The sequence below is a fragment of the Dermacentor andersoni genome, chromosome 6, assembly GCF_023375885.2.
Source record: "Dermacentor andersoni chromosome 6, qqDerAnde1_hic_scaffold, whole genome shotgun sequence".
Taxonomy (NCBI): Eukaryota; Metazoa; Arthropoda; class Arachnida; order Ixodida; family Ixodidae; genus Dermacentor; species Dermacentor andersoni.
The window spans coordinates 153,014,652-153,039,102 of NC_092819.1; the positions used below are offsets into that span (position 1 = coordinate 153,014,652).

At 48.6% G+C, this 24,451-nt stretch overlaps 1 protein-coding gene across 1 annotated transcript; it reads right to left on the bottom strand.

The window, feature by feature from the left end:
• Positions 1-3,850: 3,850 nt before the first annotated feature.
• On the bottom strand, positions 3,851-20,333 carry LOC140219119 (putative nuclease HARBI1). The gene is made up of 4 exons (XM_072289006.1): positions 20,256-20,333; positions 20,024-20,165; positions 19,399-19,508; positions 3,851-3,934 (listed from the first exon to the last, which is right to left on the bottom strand). Exons 1-4 carry the CDS (start codon positions 20,292-20,294, stop codon positions 3,851-3,853), a joined length of 375 nt encoding a protein of 124 aa, XP_072145107.1. The 5' UTR covers positions 20,295-20,333.
• Positions 20,334-24,451: the final 4,118 nt, after the last annotated feature.

A 24,451-nucleotide genomic window follows, 5' to 3' on the forward strand; every position in this document is an offset into this window, starting at 1 on the left:
GTATGTATATAGCGAGCTTAAGTTCGTACAGTTGATTAATTTTTAAAAGTGCACGCTTTATGAAAAAAGGTGCCGTGTGATCGCGGTGTCCAAGGTTCTCAACACAGCGAACTGCTTGTTTTTGGAGACATATCAATCGATCCAAGTTTGATTGGAATGTAGTCCCCCATACCAGCAGGCAATAACTAAGATGAGACTGAATTAAAGCATAATACAGACGGCCTTTCAACCAAGTAGGAACAAGGTATCTAATTTTAAACAATATGCCTATTGACCTACAAATGCTAGAATGAATCTTCGTTACATGAGGTGTAAAACTCAGGTTTTCATCAAAAAGCACACCTAAAAATTTAAAAGCTGAAGTCCGCTCGATTACACAGCTATTGAACTTTACACAAAAAGCACAGTCATCGGGCCTATTTCTAGGCTTAAAAACCACATATTTTGTTTTATTGACGTTTAACTGCAGGTGGTTTGCTGATAACCAAACTAAAAGTTGATCTAACCAATTATTAGCTGTAATTTCTAGCACTCGTAGACTGTCACCTGAGAAAAACAAACTTGTGTCGTCAGCATACAAGACTATGTCTGGAGTAAGCGGTATGTTTACAATATCGTTTACGTATAGAATAAAGAACAGGGGACCCAAAATTGACCCTTGAGGGACACCGAGTGCAATTTCTTTCTTGTGTGAACAAAACCCATTATAACACGTGTATTGCTATCTGGTAGTGAAGTAATTTTGAATCAGTTTCAGGGCCACTCCGCGAACTCCGTAGTATGACAGTTTATTAAATAGGATGATGTGTTCAATGGAGTCGAAAGCTTTTCTAATATCCAGGAAAAGACCAACCGTATATAGTTTGCTCTCGATGTTACTGAGGAGTTTTTCTTTGATCTTAACAAGTGCCATTTCAGTAGATCTGTGTTCACGGAAGCCAGACTGTTGGTCCACAAGGGCGTGGTTTTTATCTAGAAATTTAGTTAGTCTGCACTTTACGAGTCGTTCCAACACTTTTGAGAAAAGAGGTAGTATGGATATCGGTCTATAATTGTTTAAATCAGCGACAGAGCCTCCCTTATGCGATACAATCACTTTGGCAATTTTCATAGAATCGGGGAAAATGCCATTCACGAAAGCACTGTTACAGATATGACATAATGGAGCCGAGACAACATCAGCAACAGATATGATTGGTCCAGCTTTTATGTCATCAGTCCCTGCTGCAGTATCTTTTTTTAAAGCCTTAAGAACGGAATACACTTCCATTTCAGTGCAGGGTGATAGGAAGATAGAATTGGAAGTCTCGTGGTTTAGAAATCTTTCAGGTGGCAGTAATGAACCACTAGAGTAGGATGACCCACCACCAAGTAAAAAATGACCGTTGAATTTATTGGCCAAGGAAGTTTCACTGTATTCAGTGTCACCAAACGTTAGAGTATTCGCGTTTGTGTTATACTGGGTTCCTTTTAACCTGCGAACTGCATTCCATAATTTCTTTGGATTGTTTGATACCGTAGAAATAATATGTTCGTAATACCTGTTTCTAACTTTTTTGAGGTCTGAAGTCAACTTGTTTCTTATTTTCTTGTATTCATTTAGTATCTCAAGATCCCTGTACCGAATAAATGTATAAAATAATTTGTCACGTTTCTGCATTCTTTTATACATATCTCGAGTTACCCACGGCTTCCTAGCTTTCTTGTAGGTCTTTATTTGTTGTAGTGGGAAAGCAGCATCATAACACGATTTTATTATCTGAATAAACGTATCATACGAAATATTCGGATCATTTTCGCCATAGACTGTAGACCAGTCTGTATTCTCTATCATGAAGCGAAAGGAACTCATATTCTCATCACTAAAGTGGCGACAGAAAGAAAGTTGACTTCGAAAACGCCTTTTGTTTTCATGTCGTGGCAAAAAACAAAATACTGGCAAATGATCACTTAAATCAGAGGTGAGAATTCCCGAAAAAACATTATTTGGATCGTGGTTCGTTATACATGTATCAATTAATGATTCAGAATCTGGCGTTATTCTGGTTGGCGAACAAATTGTGTTAGTGCAATTATAAGAATGTAGTACGTCAATGAATTGTTGAGTTTGAGCAGTAGGTAATAATAAGTTAATGTTCATATCGCCAACCAAAACAACCGGGAGACTCAGATCAGAAGCATATTCCAATATTTTGGTAACGAATTCAATGAAATCATCAAGATCACCTGAAGGAGGACGGTACACTGATGCAATAAAATATTTACAACATTTTACAGCAATACACTCATAGGAATCAGTAACGCACGAGAATTCGCACAGCAGCTCGTAGGACAGATCGCTTTTCAAATAAAGTGAAGTACCTCCACCACGGCGGTGTTTACGATAAACACCTTCACATTTATAACCATCAAATTGAATAATATCATCCGCGCTTGTGAACCACGTCTCGGTAAAAGCTAGGACTTCGAATTTATGTTCTAAAGATTCCAAATAGGTCTCCGTTTCCACATATTTATTTTTCAGGCTCCTAGCATTCAAATGAAAGATAGATAGCTTGTTATCTTTTAGAAAAAATGAAGCATTTACGGCAGAAGTAACTAAAGAACTGTCATAGTAAGCTGATGCGCATGTACCCGCCATGAGAAAAAGTAATCTGTAACGCCCAGAAGGCACGAGAAAGTCAGCGTATCAGAGATAAATCAGCTTCGCATGCAATACGGATTGCGCGCTCGCCCTGAGCCCTGCGCACGAACAGTTTGCCGTCCCTATGCCAAGCGAATTGGTAATGCTTCTCCTGACATCGTAGCTTCATTTCCCACAGAAGCTTCTCGTTTTCTGGCGTCAGATTATCAAGGAAGTAAACATTCGATTTCCTTGCTTTCAAATCATTCTTTTTTGTCATCCATTCGTCCCGCGTGACACGGGATACAAAACGGACGAGTACTACAGGTTCTTTGCCTGGTTTGGGTGGAAGCCTATGCATACGTTCAACATCAGCTCGAGACAGTTCGGTAAGTTGCAGTGTTTTCGCTAAGTTGTTTACTTTGTCAAGCAGTACTTCATTGTCACTGTGCGGAATACCATGAATTTCCAAATTGTGGTGCCTACTATACTGCTCATGTTGGTTAACTTGCTGTCGCAGTTTAGAAATTTCTTCTTTGCCGTTGTTTACCTCAGCTTCATCGACCTTTTTTTTCAAAGCAGCTATTTCTGAAGAATGTGTTTTCATTGTAGCCAGCACTTGATCGTACACATCCGAGAAATGCTGCACAGTTTGCTCTAATTTTCCTACTGTGTTCTTCAGCAGCATGAGTTCTTCAACTTTATTCATAATAGCCGGTAGTTGCATCAACTGCTTGTTAATTTCAGACAACATCCGTTCAACTCCTGAAGCTTGCTCGTGTTTCTGTTTTCGCACGTCAGCGGCGATTCGGGCTGCTAATACAACACACGTCTGGCATTTCCAATTATTCTTCGTCACGTCATCTTGGGCCTTAAACGCGGACTTAGTCACGCCTGAGCATGCGCCGAGGTGGTAACCAAAGCCGAAGCCGCATTCTGTGCACATAGGGTACGAGCCTGATTCTGGAAGAGTGTCATTGCAGACTAGACAAAGTACAGACAGAGGCATTTCTAATCAAAAAAGTGCATCAGAGTAACATTAGAAGCAGCAGTGGTGGTGGCAGGGAGCAAGCAAGACTTCTACTAAAAGGTACAGTTTGCACCAGCACCAACCTGCAAGTATCGAAGAACTTGGTTACGCTTTCTGCGATGCCGTTCACCACCCCCACCGCAGAGCAAATGCACCGATGCCAGGGGAGCCTTGTTCTTTTAAGTAGCTCGATGACGTCACTGCTGGATGTAATCGTGGAAGGATTCCTCTGTCAGCGCCAGTGCCACGTTGGCGATGTTTCCACGGAAGGATAGCCGCAACTGCAAGTATCGAAGAACTTGGTTACGCTTTCTGCGATGCCGTTCACCACCACCACCGCAGAGCAAATGCCCCCTCGAATTCAACGCTTCGGGCGTTGAAATCTTTTCAGGGTCCAGTACGTTCCCGGCAAATCGCCACTCACAGCTGACGTCCTTTCGCGGTCCCCTGTAGCACGCAGCGATAATGAAAAAGGCTTGAGTGTGTCAGATGTCACAGCGTACTCTAAGGCGTGTTCGCTTGGCTTGGAAACGGGGGACATTTTTTTATCCAGAGTGAGAGAATGTCAATTTAATGATACTGTTTGCAAACACCTGCTCAGACTGTGTAAAACCAATTGGCCAAGGAAACCGAATGTTCCTTCTTTCCTCATGCCTTACTGGCAAGATAGAGCACGCCTTAGCATAATTGATGCTCTCTTGTTGAAAGGAACAAGGCTTGTAATACCACAGTCTCTAAGAACGGAAGTGCTGTGCAGACTGCATGATGGGCACCGGGGTATCGTGCGTTGTCGCAATGTTGCGAAATGTTCTGTCTAGTGGCCAGGATTGAGCACCGAACTGGCACAGTTCGTGAATCAATGCACTGTTTGCGCACAACATGCCCAGCAACTAGCCGAGCCCATGATAGCAACCGCAACACCATCGTTTCCTTGGGAGAGAGTGGGAGTAGATCTATGCGTAATCAACGGCCAGGCATAGCTTGTCACAGTGGATTATCTTTCACGTTATCCTGAGGTAGCCATTCCTCCTTCCACAAAGTCGGGAACGGTCATTGATAGACTGAAAAGTATTTTTTCTAGGCATGGAATCCCTGAGTGCGCGGTGACCGACAACGGCCCTCAGTTCGTGGCAACTGAGTTTGAACAATGAGGACAAGAGTTCCAATGCTGATGATGTGAGGAATGGTTTACCAGAAAGTAGGGTTGTGACCGCGTGAACTATACGGCAAAGTTTCTCCTATACAACCGAGACAGTAGTATCGCAGTCAGTAAGTGCAAGTGCGGCAGTTCCTTCAATGCTTTTGCCTCATAAATAAATCAAGACTGCGCAGGCTTTATGGAGTTAGTGGAGCTTGTAGTCCGTGCCTGCGGAACTGCCGTACTTATTTCTCCAGCTCGGGGACTGCCGAAGGCGTAAGAAAGACAGTGAGCGAAGTCGTAGTGAGGAGGAACGATGGCTGGCAATGCGCCGTCGAGCAGACGGCAAGAACTCTGGTTTGGGGTGCATGGCGACGGTCTCATAGAACGCGCATCTAGCCTTTCTAACGATTGTTTCAGCAGCGGCATGCGGCAATGGCAGAAGCGCGCGACATGACTGGTGAGGCCGCACACAAACTATTTCAGCTGATTGCCATGCGTTCACTAGATGTCCTGAACAACATGAATCCAAGACGGAATCTGAGGCGACGCCGGAGCTACGGAGGCCGTGAAGGGTTGCATAACCGGTGGAGCGGCAACTATTCTTCGAGTGAGGGGGAGGACAAGCCATCCCTCTCTCTCTCTCCCTCTACGAGTAACAGCACGTAGCGCTATCTTATTAGGCGTCTGTATCCCTAATTTACACGTTTCCTCTGCGAGTGATGGTGACATAAGCGATCATATTTCAATCTTTTGTTTCCTGCCTTGTTCCCAGAAATACAAGCAAAATGTACCTTGTGGGATTCTAATTCGTACTCTTGGGACAAAGGAACGACAACACAGTAGTGCAAACAATCACAAGGGCATTTATTGCACCTTTCATAGATCAATGCCTGCTAGCCGAGTTGCTATCCACAAAACATGCCGATGGGCGCGCGACAAATCAAAGAAGTCCGACTCTCCGCCACCGGATAACGAGCGAATATGCTCGCCCCATGCTGGATCCCAACGCCTGGTCGCTCGCGCGTACGGTCACGTGAACGGTGGCGCATTCGAACGAGGTCTCAGGAGACAGTGTCGCAGAAGCATGGATCGGCGCACCCTCGGAACGTCCGTGCAGCTTGCCGATTCCGAACCAAAGAGGAAGCGCCTTCTCCTTTCCGCGCCCAAGTAACCCCACCGAGACGCGGCGTTAGCAGCGCAACACTCACGCCATCTCTCGTACTGCACTTCAACCACACCGGCCACCGCGGGCCCCAGGCCACGCGGCGAAGCCGGATTACAGGAGACGGGAGCTATGCTGGAAAACAACGTATCAGGGGGCGCGTGAGAGTCGCGCATTCCCACAGCCTGTATATCACTACCGCCTCATTGATACAACGATGCTACCCTATTTTCATTCTCTTATCCGTGAAAATAACTGGGAATACGAGCTAACTGAAAGTGACCCAAATAAGGCGTACAATTCCTTTTTCGATAAACTAATCGCTTGCTACGACCTAGTCTTCCCACAACATAGTGCTATACAAACCGACCCCAAAAAATAGAAACCTGTGAATAGAAGTTGTGCTTTCCCCAAAAATCAAAATAACATGTGCCATACATTTCTTAAAACACAAGACATAAATCAATTAGGCAAAATCAAGAATTACCATAACTACGTAAATTCAGAAATAAAGAAAACCAGAAGAAAAATAGCATGAGAAAGTGTTCTCGCGCATTTATACGAATCTGAGAAAAGTTAGGCTGAAAATTAAAAAGATATATGGAGGAAAGGCTAGCCCTCAAGACCTAGGAATAGTTACTGTTAACGGTACTCTCGCAGATGATGAGGCAGTCTCTGTCCTAAATACTCACTTTGTTCGGTGCACCATTTTTGCAGAAGATCCGGAAGAGATACGGTATACTGTCCTGAAATAGACTGTGCAAAATTATTTACTATTATTTCCGGTGAGAAGAGGAGCCGAGCCGAGCCGCGCGTCGACGACGCGTCTGTGCCGCGGGACGCGTCTTCTTTTTCACAATCTCCCCCAGGACAAAAAGAGCCATCCTGGCGCCTTATGAATCGAGAGGCAGAGGGTCGTGGTAGGGCTTGAGACACGAGACGTGGACAATGTCACGTCCACGCCAGCGCAAGTCTTCAGGTGGTGACAGTGGCTCAATCAGGAAATTCACCCGGGATGTTTGCTCCATGACTCGGTAAGGCCCTTCGAATTTCTGGACGAGTTTCGAGGAAAGCCCCGGTGTTTGGAACGGGACAGACAACCACAAAAGAACTCCTGGAGCATAGGTGGTGTTTGGAAGCGTGTCGGTGCAATTTTCTTTCTGACGCTGCTGTTGCTCTGCCGTAAAGGAGCGTACAAGCTGGCCACATTCTTCGGCTTGTCGGGTGACGTCGGACACAGGTAGGCACTCGGAGGCGTCAGGAGGATACGGAAGGAGAGTGTCGATGTTATGCGTAGGCTCGCGGCCATACAGGAGGAAGAAAGGTGAAAATCCCGTAGTGGCCTGGATCGCGGTGTTGTACGCGAACGTGATGAATGGAAGGATGCGATCCCAGTTACCACGATCAGATGCCACCTAGATCGAGCGCATATCACCAAGTGTGCGGTTAAATCGCTCTGTGAGCCCGTTAGTCTGGGGATGGTATGTCGTGCTTGTCCGATGAATAATATGACATTCCGAAAGCAAACTTTCGACGACTTCAGAGAGGAAGGCGCGACCTCGATCGCTGAGGAGTTCTCGAGGTGCGCCTTGACGAAGCACGAAGCGATGTAGGACGATAGAGGCTACATCCCGCGCTGTAGCAGTTGGTAAGCAGTTTCGGCGTAGCGTGTCAAATGGTTCACAGCAACTAAGATCCACTGATTGCAGTCTGGCGTCATAGGAAGCGGGCCGTATAGGTCGATGCCGACGCGATCAAAGGGTGTGGCAGGGCACGGGAGTGGTTGCAAGGCACCAGACGGTCGTAAAGGCGACGATTTGCGGCGTTGACAGTCAAGACAGCACCGAGAACAAACTTTTGTACAAAATTGTACATGCTGCGCCAGTAGTAGCGGTGGCGAATTCGTTCGTATGTCTTACAGACTCCGGCATGGCCACACTGCGGATCGTTGTGGAAAGAGGCACATATTTGTGACCTTAAGCTGCGGGGAATAACCAGAAGCCACCGGAGGCCTTCAGTAGTGTAATTGCATCGGTGGAGCAGCTGGTCACGAAGGGCGAAATGAACTGCTCTGCTTCGGTGGGCTCGGGATACAGGGATGGTCGATGATCCAGATAGATAGTCGAAAAGAGGAGCGATCCACGGGTCACGACGTTGTGCGATGGGAAAGGAGTCTATGTCGAGAGATGACACGAAGTGTGCGGAAGTTGTTCCGCAGGCCGAGTCTGGAGGTAAAGGTGAACGACACAAGGAATCTGCGTTTGAGTGTGTGCGCCCGCTGCGGTAAACGACGCGAATATCGTACTCCTGGATGCGTAGTGCCCAGCGGGCTAGGCGGCCAGCGGGATCTTTCAAGTTGTGGAGCCAACAAAGCGCGTGGTGATCTGTGACCAAGTCGAATTGGCGCCCGTACAGGTATGGTCGGAACTTGCCAAGTGCCAATACTAATGCCAAGCACTCTTTTTCGGTCACGCTGTAATTGGCCTCAGGTTTCGTCAGCGTGCGACTCGCATAGGCGACTACGTCTTCGGGGTGCCGGGCTTTCGTTGGGCGAGGACGGCGCCGAGACCGACCCCGCTGGCGTCTGTATGTACCTCAGTTGCAGCTGGCGGGTCGAAATGGCGAAGAATAAGTCGGGAGATGAAAAGACGACGCAGCGTATCAAAGGCGGAGTCACATGCAGGGGACCAGGAGGAGAGGGCGGCGTCACCGCGTAGAAGCTGTGATGACCCTAATATGGGGGCAAAGGTTCGTGCACTCAAATGTTTAACGGTTCTCTTAGGCGGAGCCTCCGAGAACCCAATTGAGGACAAAGCCGTTGGTTTGAACACACACACAAACTTTTAATGAAACAAACAAAAAGCTTAATATAAATAGAAGAAAATAGAAAACATAAAAGAAACACTCAATAGACATAATCGCAGAAAGAAACACAGTTGGGGCTAGTATGGAGCTACCTAGTGCGCGAGTCCGGGCTTGCTACGACGGCAGGGACACACAACAGTCTCGACGCGGCGACAAGCTGACGAAAGAAGTGGCGCCGGTCTCACCAAAGGTCGTGGTGTAAGTCGGTTGACCGGGCGACCGGAGCTGGCCAGCTCTGGCTTGGTGAGGTAAAGCAGGCGGCTCGGTGGCACGAGTAGACGGCGGTGGCGTTCTGGCCGGGCAGCTGGGTGTAGAGCTCGGGCCCGTAGCCCGACTGTTCTCGTCGTACCCACCAGCACAGAAGCTCACCGGCCTTGAGGAGCTGGCGGCACGCTCGGGTAGACGGGCGACGCACAGGAACAGGTTGGCAGGAGGCCCCGGTCGGGTGAAGTCCTGGTGGCTCGGGTCCGGAACCCAACGGCCCGTCTTCAACGCCCGCTCCGGTGGTTGACCTCCTCCTGCCGTCGCTTCCTGGGACACTCCTGGCGTCTCCCTTGCGTCTCCTCTGCGTCTCCTTGCGTGTCCTCCCGTTCTGCCAGCGCACCACGCTTTTTCTTCTGATCTGGCAGATTTGGCATTTTCCGATTGGCTGCCTGACTCCCCGTGGTCTTTCCTAATTGGCTGCTTTTCTTCTTTTTGTTGTTTTTCATGCGCCGCGCGTTCTCGTGCCGGACGCTCTTCGGCGTCGTTGTTTACCTTCTTCAAGCATGGAATCCGCCTCGGCGCGCGTGCACTCATTGTCGTCTGCTCTTGACCGTCCCGATCACCGCACCATGTCGCGCACCACACATCACAGAAGCTGAGTCAATGACGCCATGATCGATGCGAAATTCCGAACAAAGCGCCAGGAATATGAGCACAGGCCCACAAAGCTTCGAAGTTCTTTCATGGTCTGGGGCTTCGGAAACTCCGCGACTGCTCGAAGTTTTGCAGGATCGGGTAGAACGCCGTGCTTGGAGACAACGTGGCCTAAAATGGCGAGCTTTCGCGCGGCGAAACGGCACTTCTTGAGGTTGAGTTGGAGGCCAGCGTTCGTTGGGCAGGTCAAAACATGTCTCAGGCAGAGCAGGTGAGTCGGAAAATCAGGCGAGAAAACCACGACATTGTCGAGATAACACAGACATATAGACCACTTGAGGCCACGCAGCGTGTTGTCCATGAGTCGTTCAAAGGTGGCAAGGGCGCTACAAAGCCTGAAAGGCATCACGTTAAATTCATATAAGCCGTCAGGCGTAATTAATGCGGTTTTCTGGCGATCGGCCGCAGCCATCGGGACCTACCAGTACCCTGAACGCAAGTCAAGGGACGAGAAGAATTCTGCTCCCTGAAGGCTGTCTAGGGCGTCGTCCATGCGCGGCAAAGGACTGACGTCATTGCGCGTTACCTTATTTAACTGACAGTAGTCGACGCAAAAGCGAATAGACCCGTCCTACTTGCCAAGGATAACCACAGGAAATGCCCAGGGACTGTGCGCAGGTTGAATAACGTCACGGCGCAGCATATCTTCAATTTGGGTGTCTATGACACGACGCCCTTCAGCAGAGACACGGTACGGTCGTTGGAGTAACGGCTGATGTGAACCGGTGTCAATGTAGTGCTGCACTTCCGACGTGCGGCCAAGGTTAGGTTGCGAAACGTCGAATTAACTTCTAAAGGGGTGCAGGAGATCAAGAAGGTCGGTGCGTTCGGCAGGCCTGAGGGTATCGGCGACGGCACTCGCCGATACCCTCGAGCACCTTCTACACAAATTTCCACCACGTTAGCAGGACAGGCGCGAGGACTTAGACAGTTCGAATGTGGCGCAGTTCTTGCTTCTCGAACTGCGAGGTTCAGTTTTCCTGCTCAGGTGGTGCGAGTCGCCGATGCATTGGGGAGAGCGAGCGTCGGCGAGGGGATGGTGCGCGACGCGAAGGAAATCCTGGGATGTCAGCACGAGCATACGGTTGGGGGGAAGGAGCGGCGTATTGGCGAAAGGGCTGGCAGCCGTACTGGAAGGGCCGAGAGGCGTCGCCGAACGCTCGAGGGCGACGGCTCTTATAAGGGGCGACGCGTCCGGGAGTGCAGCAAGAATAACAGACGGGACGATTGTCAGGCGTCCTCCAAGGATTAGCTCTCGGTGCGGTCCAAGATGCAACATGGGCTGCCGGTGAAACCGGTTGGGGCTGGTTTGCGAAAGACGGCGGCGGAGGTCTGCGTACTGCTTGCGCGTACGTAAGAGGCGCGGCCACAGGCAGGACCGGCTGCGCATAGGTGAGAGGCGTGGAGATAGGCTGCACTGCCAGCGCAGAGTTGAGATTCGCGGCTGTAGGCGGCTGATGGTGTGCGGAAGGGTAAAATCCCTTGATAATTTGATAGTAACGACACTGTTTGAACTCTGCCACCGCCGCGCGACCTCCACGCCTCCTCCTCGCCCTTTGCGCGTCCCCTCCGCGGCAACCAGTTTTGCCCCCATTTTTCTGCACGACGATTGGTCGCCCTGCCGTTGCCCTTGGAAACGCGGGGACCTTGAGTTTCGCTTGTGTTTTTCTTTTTCGTTCGCGCCATTTTCCTCCTGAGCACGGCTGGCTCGGCACTTTAGCTCGGCGTAGAGAATGTTGTACGCTGTGTTTCCTGCTCTATGTGCTAGCGCTATGCCGGGCTATTGCGCATATAACTGCAGCAAGAAGCCTGAAGATGGTTATGCCGTTTTTATGATACCACAAGGAAAGCGTGACGGCTTGCGCAGGAAGCAGTGGCTGCATGACATTGGCCGAAATAACTTTCTTCCGACAAAGAACAGCGTTGTTTGCGAGCTAAGGCGTCTTATAGCTCGTAGCAAAGCATCCCGTAATGCTGCCTTTTTTTTTCATTCTTCCGGCCTGCTCACCAGCGTTTTTGTTGTGGTTGTCCTCAGTATGCTTAATATTCTGGGGCGGCTCCATCACCTCGCACGTCGCTAACTATTGTTATTCAGTCGGAAGGGCAGCATTATAGATTGTACTTTGCGCCCTGAAAAATATTAGTGGCAAGTATACCCGTGGTATTGCAGGTGATGAGCGTTAGCTAGTCAACATTGAGTGTTTTTTTAAGTTTTAAGGCGAAAGCCTTTAGATCTCTATGTTGCAAGGTCGCGTTGTAAACTGGAAGTACCACGTGACCCAAGGAATGCCAGAGGTGACCCAAAGCATCTCCAACCCTGTATAAGAGAATGATTACCCAAGTTAATTTATGAATCATTAGTGATTGACATAAGGTGGATTAGGGAGGATTAAGGTTGATTAGAGTGTATTAAAGAAGATTAAGGTATTAAGGTTAGGATAGAACCGATTAGGGTAGACCGATTAGGGTAGAATAGGGGGCATGAACAAGGATTGGGGAGGATTAAGGTGGATAAAGGAAGATTAAGGTCGAATAATATGGATTAAGGTGAATTGGGGTTGATAAAGGAGGCTTAAGACCGATTAGGATAGATTAAGGTGCATTAAGGACCATGGAGCTGGACTAAGTTAATAGAGGTGGATTAGGGTGTATTAAGGTAGATAGGGACTATTAAGCCGGATTAAGTTGGATGAAGTGCATGAATAAGGATTAAGGCGCATAGAGGAGGATTATGGTGGATTAGGGTTGATAAAGGAGGATTAAGACCGTATAGGGTAGGCTAAAGTGCATTATGGGCGATGTAGGTTGATTAGGTTGTATTAAGGTGGGTTGGTAATATTAAGGTGGATGAAGGAACATTAAGGTTGATAGAGGTGAGTTAGGGTTCATTGAGTATTAAAACAGATTAGTGTACCCTAATCCTCCTAATGCACATTAATCCACCAAATCCACATTCATCGACCTTAATCCCCCTTCATTCACTTTAATCCACCATAATCCACGAAAGTCATCTTTAATGCACCCTAATCCACCTTCATCGATCTTAATCTACTCGAACCCTCCTTAATGCACTTTAATACTCCTTAATCAACCCTAGTGCTCCCTCATTCCCATTAATCCACCCTAATCCACTGTAATCGTCCTTAATTCACCTTAATCCACCCGAATCCACATTCATCTACCTCATTCCACCCTGATCTTCCTTACTCCACCCTAATCCTCCTTCATTCACTTTAATTCCCCCTAGCCCACCATAATCCTCCTTAATGTCCTTAATCCTCCTTAATCCACTCTTATCCTTCTTCATGCACTTCAATCCACCCTAATCTACAATAATTGTCCTTAATGCACATCAACGCACCTTCATCCGCCCTAATCTACCTTCAGCGACCTTAATCCAACCTAGCCCTCCTTTATGTACCTTAATCACCTTCATTCACCCTTATGCACCTTCATCGACTTTAATCCAGCTTAGCCCTCCTTAATACACCCGAAGTAATTTTAATCCAATCACTAATCAATCATTGATTTGCTAATCATTAACGATCTCTTATACGCGGCTGCAGATGCTTTGGTTCGCTTCCCGCCTTCCTTCGGTCACGTGATATTTTCTGTAGCTCACAACGAGACCTTGAAACAGAGGTCTAAGGCTTTCGCTTAATAAGCTACACACAAAGCGACGTGTCACAAGCAATACTAGATCAGGGGTGCGATTTTGTAGAAATGACTTTTTTCATGCCAATGATGATGATGATGATAGCAACTTTATTGTACCGCCGGATAAGGAGGCCCCTACTCCCCGTCCCCGGCACACAGGCCTTGGGGACGGGGGCCGGAACCTCCGCGATTAGAAGCAAGCAAAGAGGTCTTGACTCTTCGCGGCTTCTTCCGCCAGGCGGATGGCGTGTTGCTGTGGAGTAGGGTCCTCGCTCCGCAGCAGGGCTTCCCAGGCCTCTCTACAATTTATATTTGCTTTAGCCCCTGGTGAGCTAGCGCATTCCCAGATTATGTGATCGAGGGTCCCTCTCGCCCCACTGTGTTTGCACTCATCGTTTTCTCTATCATGCATAACATGGTATGCCCAGACCTGGTATGCCTTGTCGCGTGACGTCACCGATTTTGGAAATTGTGTATACGTAGGCACGACGTTTTCTTGGATCGTCCAATCAGAAGCTCCCTTCATTCGCCGGATGTTTCTTTCGTATTCTCTTGTCTTTTTCCGGGACTGTATAGCAAATTTGTTTTGTAAAACGGCACTTAATAAAAGCGGACTTCCATGCTGCGTAAAGCAAATTCATTTTGTTACATTACAACTCAAAAGCTGCCGCAGTCCAAAGAAATGCAAGCGCAAGTGCTCTATTTTTGAAGTCGTAGCCACATAGTAGTCGGATGTGCATCCAATCCATGCCGTTGAGCGCTCGCAAAATGGCAGCGTTTGTTTACCTGTGAACAGCTGACAGCCCCTAGCGTGTCTGTCTGAACAGCTGACAGCCCCTTGCGTACCCGTAATTGCGGCCCCGCCCCCGTCAGATACTGATTGAGGTGAGTAACTATTGCTCGTGTAGTGCTTGCATTGTCGTGTGGTTTTCGCTGCATGTCTGACGTGTGATAATTTCTTCTTTAGGAAGGGCCAAGAAGAATTATCCGTAGCCCCCGAGGTGAAACTTTCCAACATAGCGGATCGAGAACTGTCAAGGCATTTTCCATAGGGCACCGCCATGACATAACGATAGCTTCGTCAAAGTTATCGCTGCATCGGTAATACTTCCTGCACTGATACGCTCCGAGAAAGAAGCTGCTACAACATTAAATGTGAGTAGTGACTTCACCTTTTTTTACATTAGTGGTATAAAAAGGCAGAAATAAGTCGTAGTGAGCACTTTATGCAGGATCTTAGCTTGGACAGAATGTCTGCCTCTAAATTTCTTACTGTGCTGCGGGCCGGCTGAAATTCCCAAGTTGACAAAGAGAAAATGGCAGCAAAAGGGCCGCGGGTGTTGAAAGAGCAGGCGGCTATTCTCGTGCATTTCATCGAGCAGCACCCATACCTGGCGAGAGCTTCTACAGAGTTCTCGCCACGTATGACTGCTGCTCGAAAAAACTAACTGTGGGAGGAGGTGGCGGCGGTGCTTAACGCACAGGGGCCAGCCGTAAAGGCCACCAGCCGTTGGCGCAACCATTGGGCCAAGATGGCCCATAAAGCGAAAAAATGAAGCGGCCAGGGCCGCGAGCGAGAAGAGGTGAGCTTCTAATGATGCTGACAGCAACGTAGTTTCACGTTGTCGTTGTTGCCGTGTTTGCAGGGCTACTGGAGGTGGCAAAGTGGGTGGCGGGGACGGCCGCGTCCTCGACGTCCTTACGAGGACAGGAGGGGTCCTTGTTTCCCCCCCTGAGTACTTCCCCGATAGCGAGGTGCGTACATTGGATTTAAAAAAGTGTTGTTTGTGTGACCTGCTGTGACCTCACAAATTTTCAGCATTACATTGTAACACAATATTGCAAAACTTTTAAGCCCTTTTTTTTGTGCAAGTGACAATACAGGTTATGTACTCTGAGCAGCAACTTGTGTACATGATGCGCATTGCACACACTGCTCGCAATGTCTGAACACTACTGTGATTGCAGGACGAGGCAAGTTCACAGGAAGCTGCAGGGCCCAGCGGTTCCCGCAGACATCCACCAGCGACAACTGCTTTCCTGGTGTCGGGCCCTGCAGCTGTTGCTGGGCCAAGTGGCCTTACACGTAAGGCAGTGACCTAGCTTTTGTAGTAGCATTGTTGTTTGCAGTTGCTGTATGATCTTGCTATGAAGTACGTCACTGTGCTGTTATTACCTTTGTGTCCAACATCCAGCTCTTATTCATGGAGGAGAAATGCAAGACTACAAATGACATGATGTGGTAATAGACATTCCTTGTGCTTCTTAAGGGTTACTGCTACCAGCAACTTTCTGCGGCATCTTTTGCTCTAACTACCTGTTTTGTGTATCATTATTGTAGCTATGCAGCTATAATGACATTTCAAAGTGACTGGTTAGGACAATCAATCTGTGTAGGTCGGATAACAGTGAATGAGCAGTCTTTGCTTTTGCCTTGCATGAAGAGCCACCGGCTACGCCCCAGGTGCTGCGGCCTACCACCCAGGTGCTGCGGCCTACCACCCAGGTGCCGCGGCCTACCACCCAGCAGGTGCCGCGGCCTACCACCCAGCAGGTGCCTCGGCCAACCCCGCAGGTGCCTCGGCCAACCCCGCAGGTGCCGCAGCCAACCCCGCAGGTGCCGCAGCCAACCCCGCAGGTGCCGCAGCCAACCCCGCAGGTGCCGCAGCCAACCCCGCAGGTGCCGCAGCCAACCCCGCAGGTGCCGCAGCCAACCCCGCAGGTGCCGCAGCCTACCCCGCAGGTGCCGCAGCCTACCCCCCAGGTGCCGCAGCCTTCCCCTCGAGAGCCACGGGCACCCCGTAGACAGCCCAGGCAGCAGGAACTTGATGGTGCTGTGGTGACGGCTACTGCCGCATACGTTCGCCAGAGCCAGTTGGAGGAAGCTAGAGTTCAAGAGGACACCCGCTTCCGCCAACAACTGCTGGAGCAAAACCGGCAGGTATGTGTAAGGCCACAGATGTATATTTTTCTGCGTATGAAATTGATGAGCGTATGACCTCTCTAAAAATTATATTATTCAGTGAACAAGCATAACGTATACGTGTAGTCCTGTGGTGATATCTTGTACACATTCGCGTGATATAACATGTGTAAATATCTACGCAATTATGTGGCAAAAAGAAAAAAGTGGCGTTGAATTCAAGGAAGCATGTATAGCAATGTAACACATCTTAATGGAATGCGATGGCACAAGTTTGATGGGCCAGAAAGATATTTCCAGTGTTTGAATATACAATGACAAGACAATAGCCTGCAAATGGGGATGAATGCAACATACAAAGGCCTTGTTACTGAGCTTCTGTAATTAAACTAATTACACATCTTTGCTAACAGCACCACGAGGCCAACCTGAAGAGCCTGCGGCAGCACCACGAGGCCCACCTGAAGAGCCTGCGGCAGCACCACGAGGCCCACATGGAGAGCCTGCGGCACCTCGGGGAGGAGGTGGCGGAAATGCGGGAAGTGCAGTCGCAGCGCCTCGAAGTGCAGCGGCAACGCCTCGAAGTGGCGCGTCGGTCGCACGAGACCCACGAGCGCCTGCTTCAGCTGCTGCTGGCTGCACTGGGGCATGGTGGCAGCCAAGCCCCTCCCCCCTCTCAGGCCCCACATAATTAAAGGATGCAAAAGTAGCATAGGCAAGGAATTTGTAACTTATCTTAAAATTTGCTGATGTAATAATGATATGAAGCGCAAATATTGCTAGTTTGCAAATAAATAATTGCTGAAGTCACCCTTTAATGCAACCATAAGTAGCATAGCCGTTGCAGCATGAATTTTTTCTTCAAGGTTTACTTCAGCCATAAGAGCGTGCACACCATCAGGCTCGCCTGCAAAAGTGCCTGTAGGCCTGGTGTGTGCGGGCATTCCGACTGTGGCACTGCAATTTTGAGGTGCCTAGTTATTGTCATGTCAATTTAAGCACGACGCCACACTGCAAGTGTTCTACAATTTAATCCTTGTCATCGAATGGTGAAATTTTCAGGCCTTACTATAATGTCGAAAGCAACCTGTCAATATACACAGCAAAAAAGAAAAAAAGTTATGAAAATTCCTTGCCTATGCTCCTTCTTTTCATTTGTAATGTTTATTGTTTGTTTGTTGCATATTTGTTTGTGTCACTACCTACTGAGCTGGAATGTCTCTTTTCTTGCACATCTGTCTCATTATCAAACATTTTGTTGTCATTCAGTAATCTTTCAGGTTGTGATACATTGTATTTTAGTCCTTGTGGTGCAATTTGTGTGGAATATTTATGCAGTTTGTCTTACTGAATATCATAATATGGTGCTATGGCTCTTTCAGTTTCAGAGCGCCACAACAGCATGTTCCTTTCACATGTAGTGATGTACCTATACATTTCGCTGTGATAAATATTCAGTTGGCGTGTGATTTAAGCACCTGCTCATTTCTGTTTCTGGTGCAGTTTAAGCCAGTTGTTATTACTGTGTACTTGTGCAGTGTACAACAGTTTTCTTAAACGATGCATGCCGTTACCTGTGATATATTATGATGCAAGAACAATGTGATCCAATATTTATTCCAACGTGTCTGTGATATGTTGCATAATGTCTCTACTACTGAGTACTCATGATTCTCACACTTCTTCAATGTAGAGACTGTCGCATGTGATGTGTGCATAAACAAGTGTATGTTGAAGGCTGAAATACAGAAAGGTGCAGTTTTCCTCTAGTGCTTTTATTTACACATCGCAACCACATTTCTAGTGCTAGCTTGCACTGTACAAATATTACTGTTTAACATTGCTGAGTACTGCTACATACAAGCGAGGTCACTTTGTTGAAATCTATCAAATGCTCGTGCGTGCACACACTTCGCGGGAGCCACAGCGTTTGACATGTCGGATGACCAGTTGGACGGCATTTTCGTCACTCGAAAGGAACTTTGCCGTTGTTGCGAGACAAAATGGTGGAGGACCTAGAAGCTGCACGTGCAACAGCACGTTCCATGGAGCGGAAGGTGTGACGTGCACTGTACATCTTGGCTTCTGTGAGCTTCTCTGTGCTAGTAGAAAGTGAGGAGACAGGCGCTTATGTCCATCAGTGCGTAAGGGGATACGAGTAAGAATCAGGCTACATGCATCTAGATGACGACAGCAGCAACAAGTAAATTGTGGCAGACACTTTGAATATGCACTTATTTTTAGCTTGCTTTCAATCTCATATGTCACCTCTAACGATACTGTGCAGAACGATACTGTGCAGTGCAGGCTTTACATAACCTTTCACTACACAACTTTTATGTACCCACCGTGGTTGCTCAGTGGCTATGGTGTTAGGCTGCTGAGCACGAGGGATCGAATCCCAGCCACGGCGGCCGCATTTCGATGGGGGTGAAATGCGAAAACACCCGTGTACTTAGATTTAGGTGCACGTCAAAGAACCCCAGGTGGTCGAAATTTCCGGAGCCCTCCACTACGGCGTGCCTCATAATCGGAAAGTGGTTTTGGCACGTAAAACCCCATAATTTAATTTTTTTAACAACTTTTACATTTCTCAACAAATCATGAATGCTTTGCATTACGCAGACATCAACTACAATTTCACAGCATGAAATGCACAATGCAATTACTTAAAACTGCGTGCATGCACCTAGCGATGCTGACGCTGCTGTTGACGTCGCAGCTGCCGCCGCACGCTCCTCAAATAACGCATGTGCTGCGCACGGGTTGTGCCAAACATGCCAATGACATTGTCGCGAACAGCCCGCCCTCTCAAGTAGTGCATTCTAGAGCCCGTGTTACGGGGCAGACTGTGTGGCATGGGGTCGCCGTTATTGTCAAGCTCACTACTACTACTGCCGCTGCTGCTGTCGTCATCACTGTCATCGCCTGACTCGTCGCCTTCAGAAAGGCGAAGGTTGTGCAACACAGCACATGCCGCGACAATGGTGGCTGCACGTTCCGGTTCGTAGAGGAGGGTGCGATATCGCTGAAGACAGCGGAAACGGCTCTTTAAGAGCCCAATGCACCTCTCCACTACGGAACGCATGGCAGCATGTGCTGTGTTGTACTGCCCCTCGGCTGTGTGCACTGGAGGATGGCCAGGAACCGGGGTCAGGAGCCACGGCTCCAAGGGGTAGCCACTGTCACCTGCACAAAGATTGAAATAGTACATTGAGTACTCCGCTGACGAGAGGCAAGTTGTCAACTGAGGAAAGCTACAGCATCATTCAACAAAGGTAGACTTCAGGGTTGCAAGTCCCAAGTAAAAGCATGAGTTGAGCATGTCCATACCCGACACAAACTCTTAACCAATTTACAAGTGCACTATTCGGTGCCTGTCACAAACAAGAAATCAACACTTGTTAGTGCTATCAATGACAGTAGTAGCAGTAATGTGTGTTCAGTTCTTCTGCTTCTGGCAGTCACTGGGTGCAGAAAGCACTAACACGTGTTGCTTTCGTCAACTCCTCGCAGACACATAATGTGCTTGTAACTTAACACTTCGAACATTGCCAATCGTGGCAGTCAATGTCTTAATTTTCTTTTTTTACTCCAGAATTACTCATGTTCTTGTGGTTTGGTTAAAGGTTTGGTTTGGAGCGGACACGGCGCTCTGCGCTGCTGAAGCGTGACTGCGCCAAAAAAAAATGTTTTTTTCTCACCGAGGAGGTATTCCCCGGCATTCACGATGCGCCCCGCTTGGAACCGCCGGCGCAACCATGTCGTCCGCCAGACAAAAGCGTCGTGGTCCGACCCCGGTCGCATAGGGTCCAAGGCCAAGATTTTCATGTCCGCGTCGCAGATCTGAGGTAAAACGTAAACCAGAGAAAGTGCCCGTTGGCAAGAGCAACGTAACTTTCAAAAAGGATCGCAGAAAACGTGAGTTTTACTTACGAACATGCAGTTGAGGGCGTAGTATCCCTTGCGGCACATGAACACAGCCTTGCGCTCACCCTTGGGTGCGATAATGGCTATGAGGCTGCTGGCTACGCATCCGATGACGCCGGGGATAACGCCGCGCCGAAGGAAACCCTCCTTCACGGCTGCCTTTTCCTCGGCTGTCTTTGGAAAATGGACCCACTTGTTGCGGGCCCCTGCGTTCACGACAGCCTCTGCCACACGTCGCACGCACTCGCTCACCGTCGACTGCGACACACGGATCGTCTCCTCGCTCCCAACGGACGCTTGGAAGCTCCCGGTAGCAAAGAAGCGCAGCGCACACAACACTTTCCGCTCCACCGACAGTCCCGTCGCTCGCTCAGCTTCTAGTTCCCCCGCCAGTTCCTCGCACAACAACCGCACCGTTCCCTTCGAGAGGCGAAAACGCCGTCGAAAATGGTCATCCGGCATGTCAAACGCGTCGTCTGGCCCTCCCTGTTCACGTCGGCGACGGCGAAGAGCCACGGCCATAGCGATCAGAGGGGCGGCCATTTTTTTCATGCCTTCGGAAACGACCCTGCCTCTGGCCGTGCCAAAAATCCGTGCCTTTTGCTCCGCATAATGAGTGCGTCAACGTCACGATGACGATTACAGTTTTTGCGGGTTCCTGACATCGCGTGATTGACAGACAAAATGGGCGCGGCCCGGTCATTTTCGACCAATGGCTGCTCAGTGATGGCGGCAAAAGGCATGGAAAAAGTAATAGAATTCCTACAAAATCGCACCCCAGACGCACGAAGTAAAGGATCTGACCATGTGGCAGAAAAATCGTCTGGAGTATAGAACTCGCCTCAAAGCTCCCTCTACATCGGTATACCCCGTTCATACGGCTTTAAGAAAAAACCAACCTCCTCGTAAACGTTGCCCCCAGCATTTTTGAAGCTGTTATTTGCATTTCTCAATATTTTCAACCCCACTGGGGCGCGCAACTGGCCCAAAATAACATGTCTCCATAGAATCCCGCTGCCCATCCGCGGGAGCCCAGGAGGAAAAGCGCGCCGTGCGCAGCCGGCGGGCGAGGAGAATCGAGGAGGAAAGCGCCGTGAGGAGGAGAGTGTCGCTACTTTCAAATCATCAAGGGGTTTTACGGAAGGGACAACTTGAGCGACCTCTTCGTAAATGAGAGTGCGGAGCGTGTTTGGAAGGCGGGAGGTGGGCTCCTGAGTGAAGGGGAGTAAAGAAAGTTGGCGGGCAGTTTCCTCACGCACGAAGTCCTTGACCCGCTCAAAGAATGAGGATTGTCTTACATGCTGTCAAGGATCGCCTACAAGTCGTTGCTTCCCAGAGCACGCAGAGTCGAAGAGCGTTGGTAACTTTGGCATAGGCTGACGACTTCGGACGCCGTGCGCAGATTCCTGGTTAGGAGCATCTGGAATGCGCCGCCATCGATGCCTTTCAGTATATGGTGAATTCGCTCAGCTTCGGGCATTGCGGCGTTGACTCATTTACAAAGGTCCACGACGTCTTCAATGTAGCTCGTGAACGTTTCTGCCGTCTGCTGTGCTCAGGCGCGCAAGCGTTGTTCAGCGCGCAGCTTGCGAACAGCGGGTCGGCTGAAAGCTTCTGTTGAGGTTGTCTTGAAGGCTGATGTGGGTACGTCACTTTCGTGGTTGTAAAACCAGAGTTGGGCAACACCGGCCAGATAAAAGATGACATGGGTTAACTACGCTGGATCATCTCACTTGTTGTGCGCGCTCACCCGTTCATATGCCGCAAACCAGTCGTCTACGTCTTCGTTGTCTGCCCCGCTGATGATCTTGGGGTCCCGTTGTCGTGGAACACCGGTGCAGGTGACGGACTGTGGCGTCGGCGCCGTTTGGAATGAGCTGTCTGTCATGGCGGGCGGTAGCAGTCTTGATCGCAGCTCTAGAGTTTCAAGCGACGGGGTTTGAGTCCCAGCACCTACACCAATTGAGAATAGGTTTATTGGCGGCTCCTAATGCAGAGGCACAGCGACCGGGAACGGTGAGGCAGCCCGAAGCACTGTCCCAAAAAATTGGCAGTGGCTTAGCTCAGCTGTGCCAGTATATACGAAGCGTAAATGTACGGTTATGATACGTTAATCTCTTGCCTTGCTTGCTAACCTTAGCTTATCCGGCTATGGCCTTGTTTGGCCAACATCAACCGTCTCTCCCGCGCATTTATACGCACGGTGCGCCCTTCTCGAGCACGCGCAGTGCCGCACGGCGCCGCAATCGTAAATGCAGCAGCGGGCGCACACGGCGCCGGCGCGTCTGCGGAGACTGGGACGTCACAACTCTGGAATGCGCCGCAGTTGGTGGCGGCGAGGAGCGCGCGCTGGCTGCGGCCGCGGCGACGGTGAGGGTGACGCTGCAGCGCCTCTCGTGACGTCACGTGGCTCTCGCGCATGCGCAGTATGGCAGGCACAGAAGCACGCGAAGCTCGGCTCCAACCCGTGTAGTATAGCCAGGGGTAGCACACTCTCAAGTTCAACAAATGGCCACAGAGGGCGAAAAAATCGACCGCGCGCCGCTGCTAACAAAATCAGTGTAGTAGAATCACTTTGGGATGCTTTCGTTAGTTCCAACATTTCCCGGTAGAGGCGTCGTAGTAAGCGCAATTTTATCTTACAAACTTTTTCGTACAATTACCGAAGCATTTTCTTTTACTAAAAACAGGGCAAAATTATTACTGCTAATTAGATATTGTACTCTTTGTTAGTAAGTTTATTGTTTCTTCGCCATTATAAATGCAAATAGCGTTCAGCATCATCGATCTTTCACGTGACCTCTGGCATGGATTTAAAATTTTTACCGGTATTTCCGAGTGCACGGCGGCACGGATTCATTCGTTCGTACACTCAAGACTGGTTGCTTCTTTGTTTCTAAAACTAGTTTCTTGCGCTTCGATGTCTCGCGTTATTTAACTTGGGGTGAAGTTACGTGTTTGCAAGCGGACATGTAAGCCCGGCAGTTGGGTTTCGGTCGTGAGCCATTCGGAACAGGTCTGCATCGAAACGGGAGCTGGATTTCGCTGCGGCTGACAACGGCAATAACGGTGAGTCGTTTAACACCGCTGCTTGAATCGTTATATAATATCCGTCTCATTACCTTCCAGGCGGGCACAAGTTAACGAACTAGATCCTGCATTACATATGGGCAGTGAGGATCTCAGTTGCTGTTTCCTAAATAAACCTTTACTTGCGAGGCTGTCGTTTGGTTTACACACACACAACCAGGAAAGAAAGAGCGATATCGGAACGCGCGTCTCATTTTTCATGTTATTGTAGCCGTGGTTGTAGGTGACTGAGTAGCCTTATCAATATACATATTAAACTTTTTTTTCGAGTCCACCGGCAACGTCTTTTGTCCACAAAACCGAATAATCCTTTGGTAAAATGAAGTGAAAGTACAGAATTTAATGTATTAAACAGTTGCAAGCATGATAATTCACACATATGTCGTACTTGTTGGTTCCAAATGTTCTTGCTGTTCAGATTGGTTTATCGCAGGGCATTTATTTTTGCAGTAGTGAAGCGGTGCATCACGTTCGTGCAGAAAAATAATGCATCAGTTCTAATAGCTTCATGACTTTCATGCATTTGCTTGTGGAACTAGCAGTGTGATCACTTCTAGTGTATAAATGAACCCACAAATGTTCTCATTTGTGATCTTAATAGTACTTGCGCTGTTGACATGCATTGTAGTTAGGCAGACATCAATTTTATGGACAATAGCAATATTTATTTAACATGCTGCTTAAGCACCCTAGAACAGACAGTGTACATTTGCATGTGTTCTGTAGTCGCAAATCATTACAACATATATGTCACACCTTTTTGCATTTCATATTGCAAAACTTTGCTTTTTCAATTTCTGATTCAGTCAAAATTTCTGTTCCAGACATGCAGTAATGAGGACGGCACCAGTATAAAGCAACACACTCCACACACTAAACAGAAGCTGCTGCCTGCTACAACAAGGTCATTGTGTGGACATTGGCTACTACTACAAGGTAAACAACACATGGTTCAGAAATAAATATGTTTGATATATGCTGTATTGGCTTGCTGTTTGCAGCAGATATGAATGTTTGTTCATATTTATGGTTCAGTGTAATTGGTTCGAACATATAAAACACACATAGATTTGGCTAATCTGTGCTGTATCTCATGTGTCACTGTTTTGCCC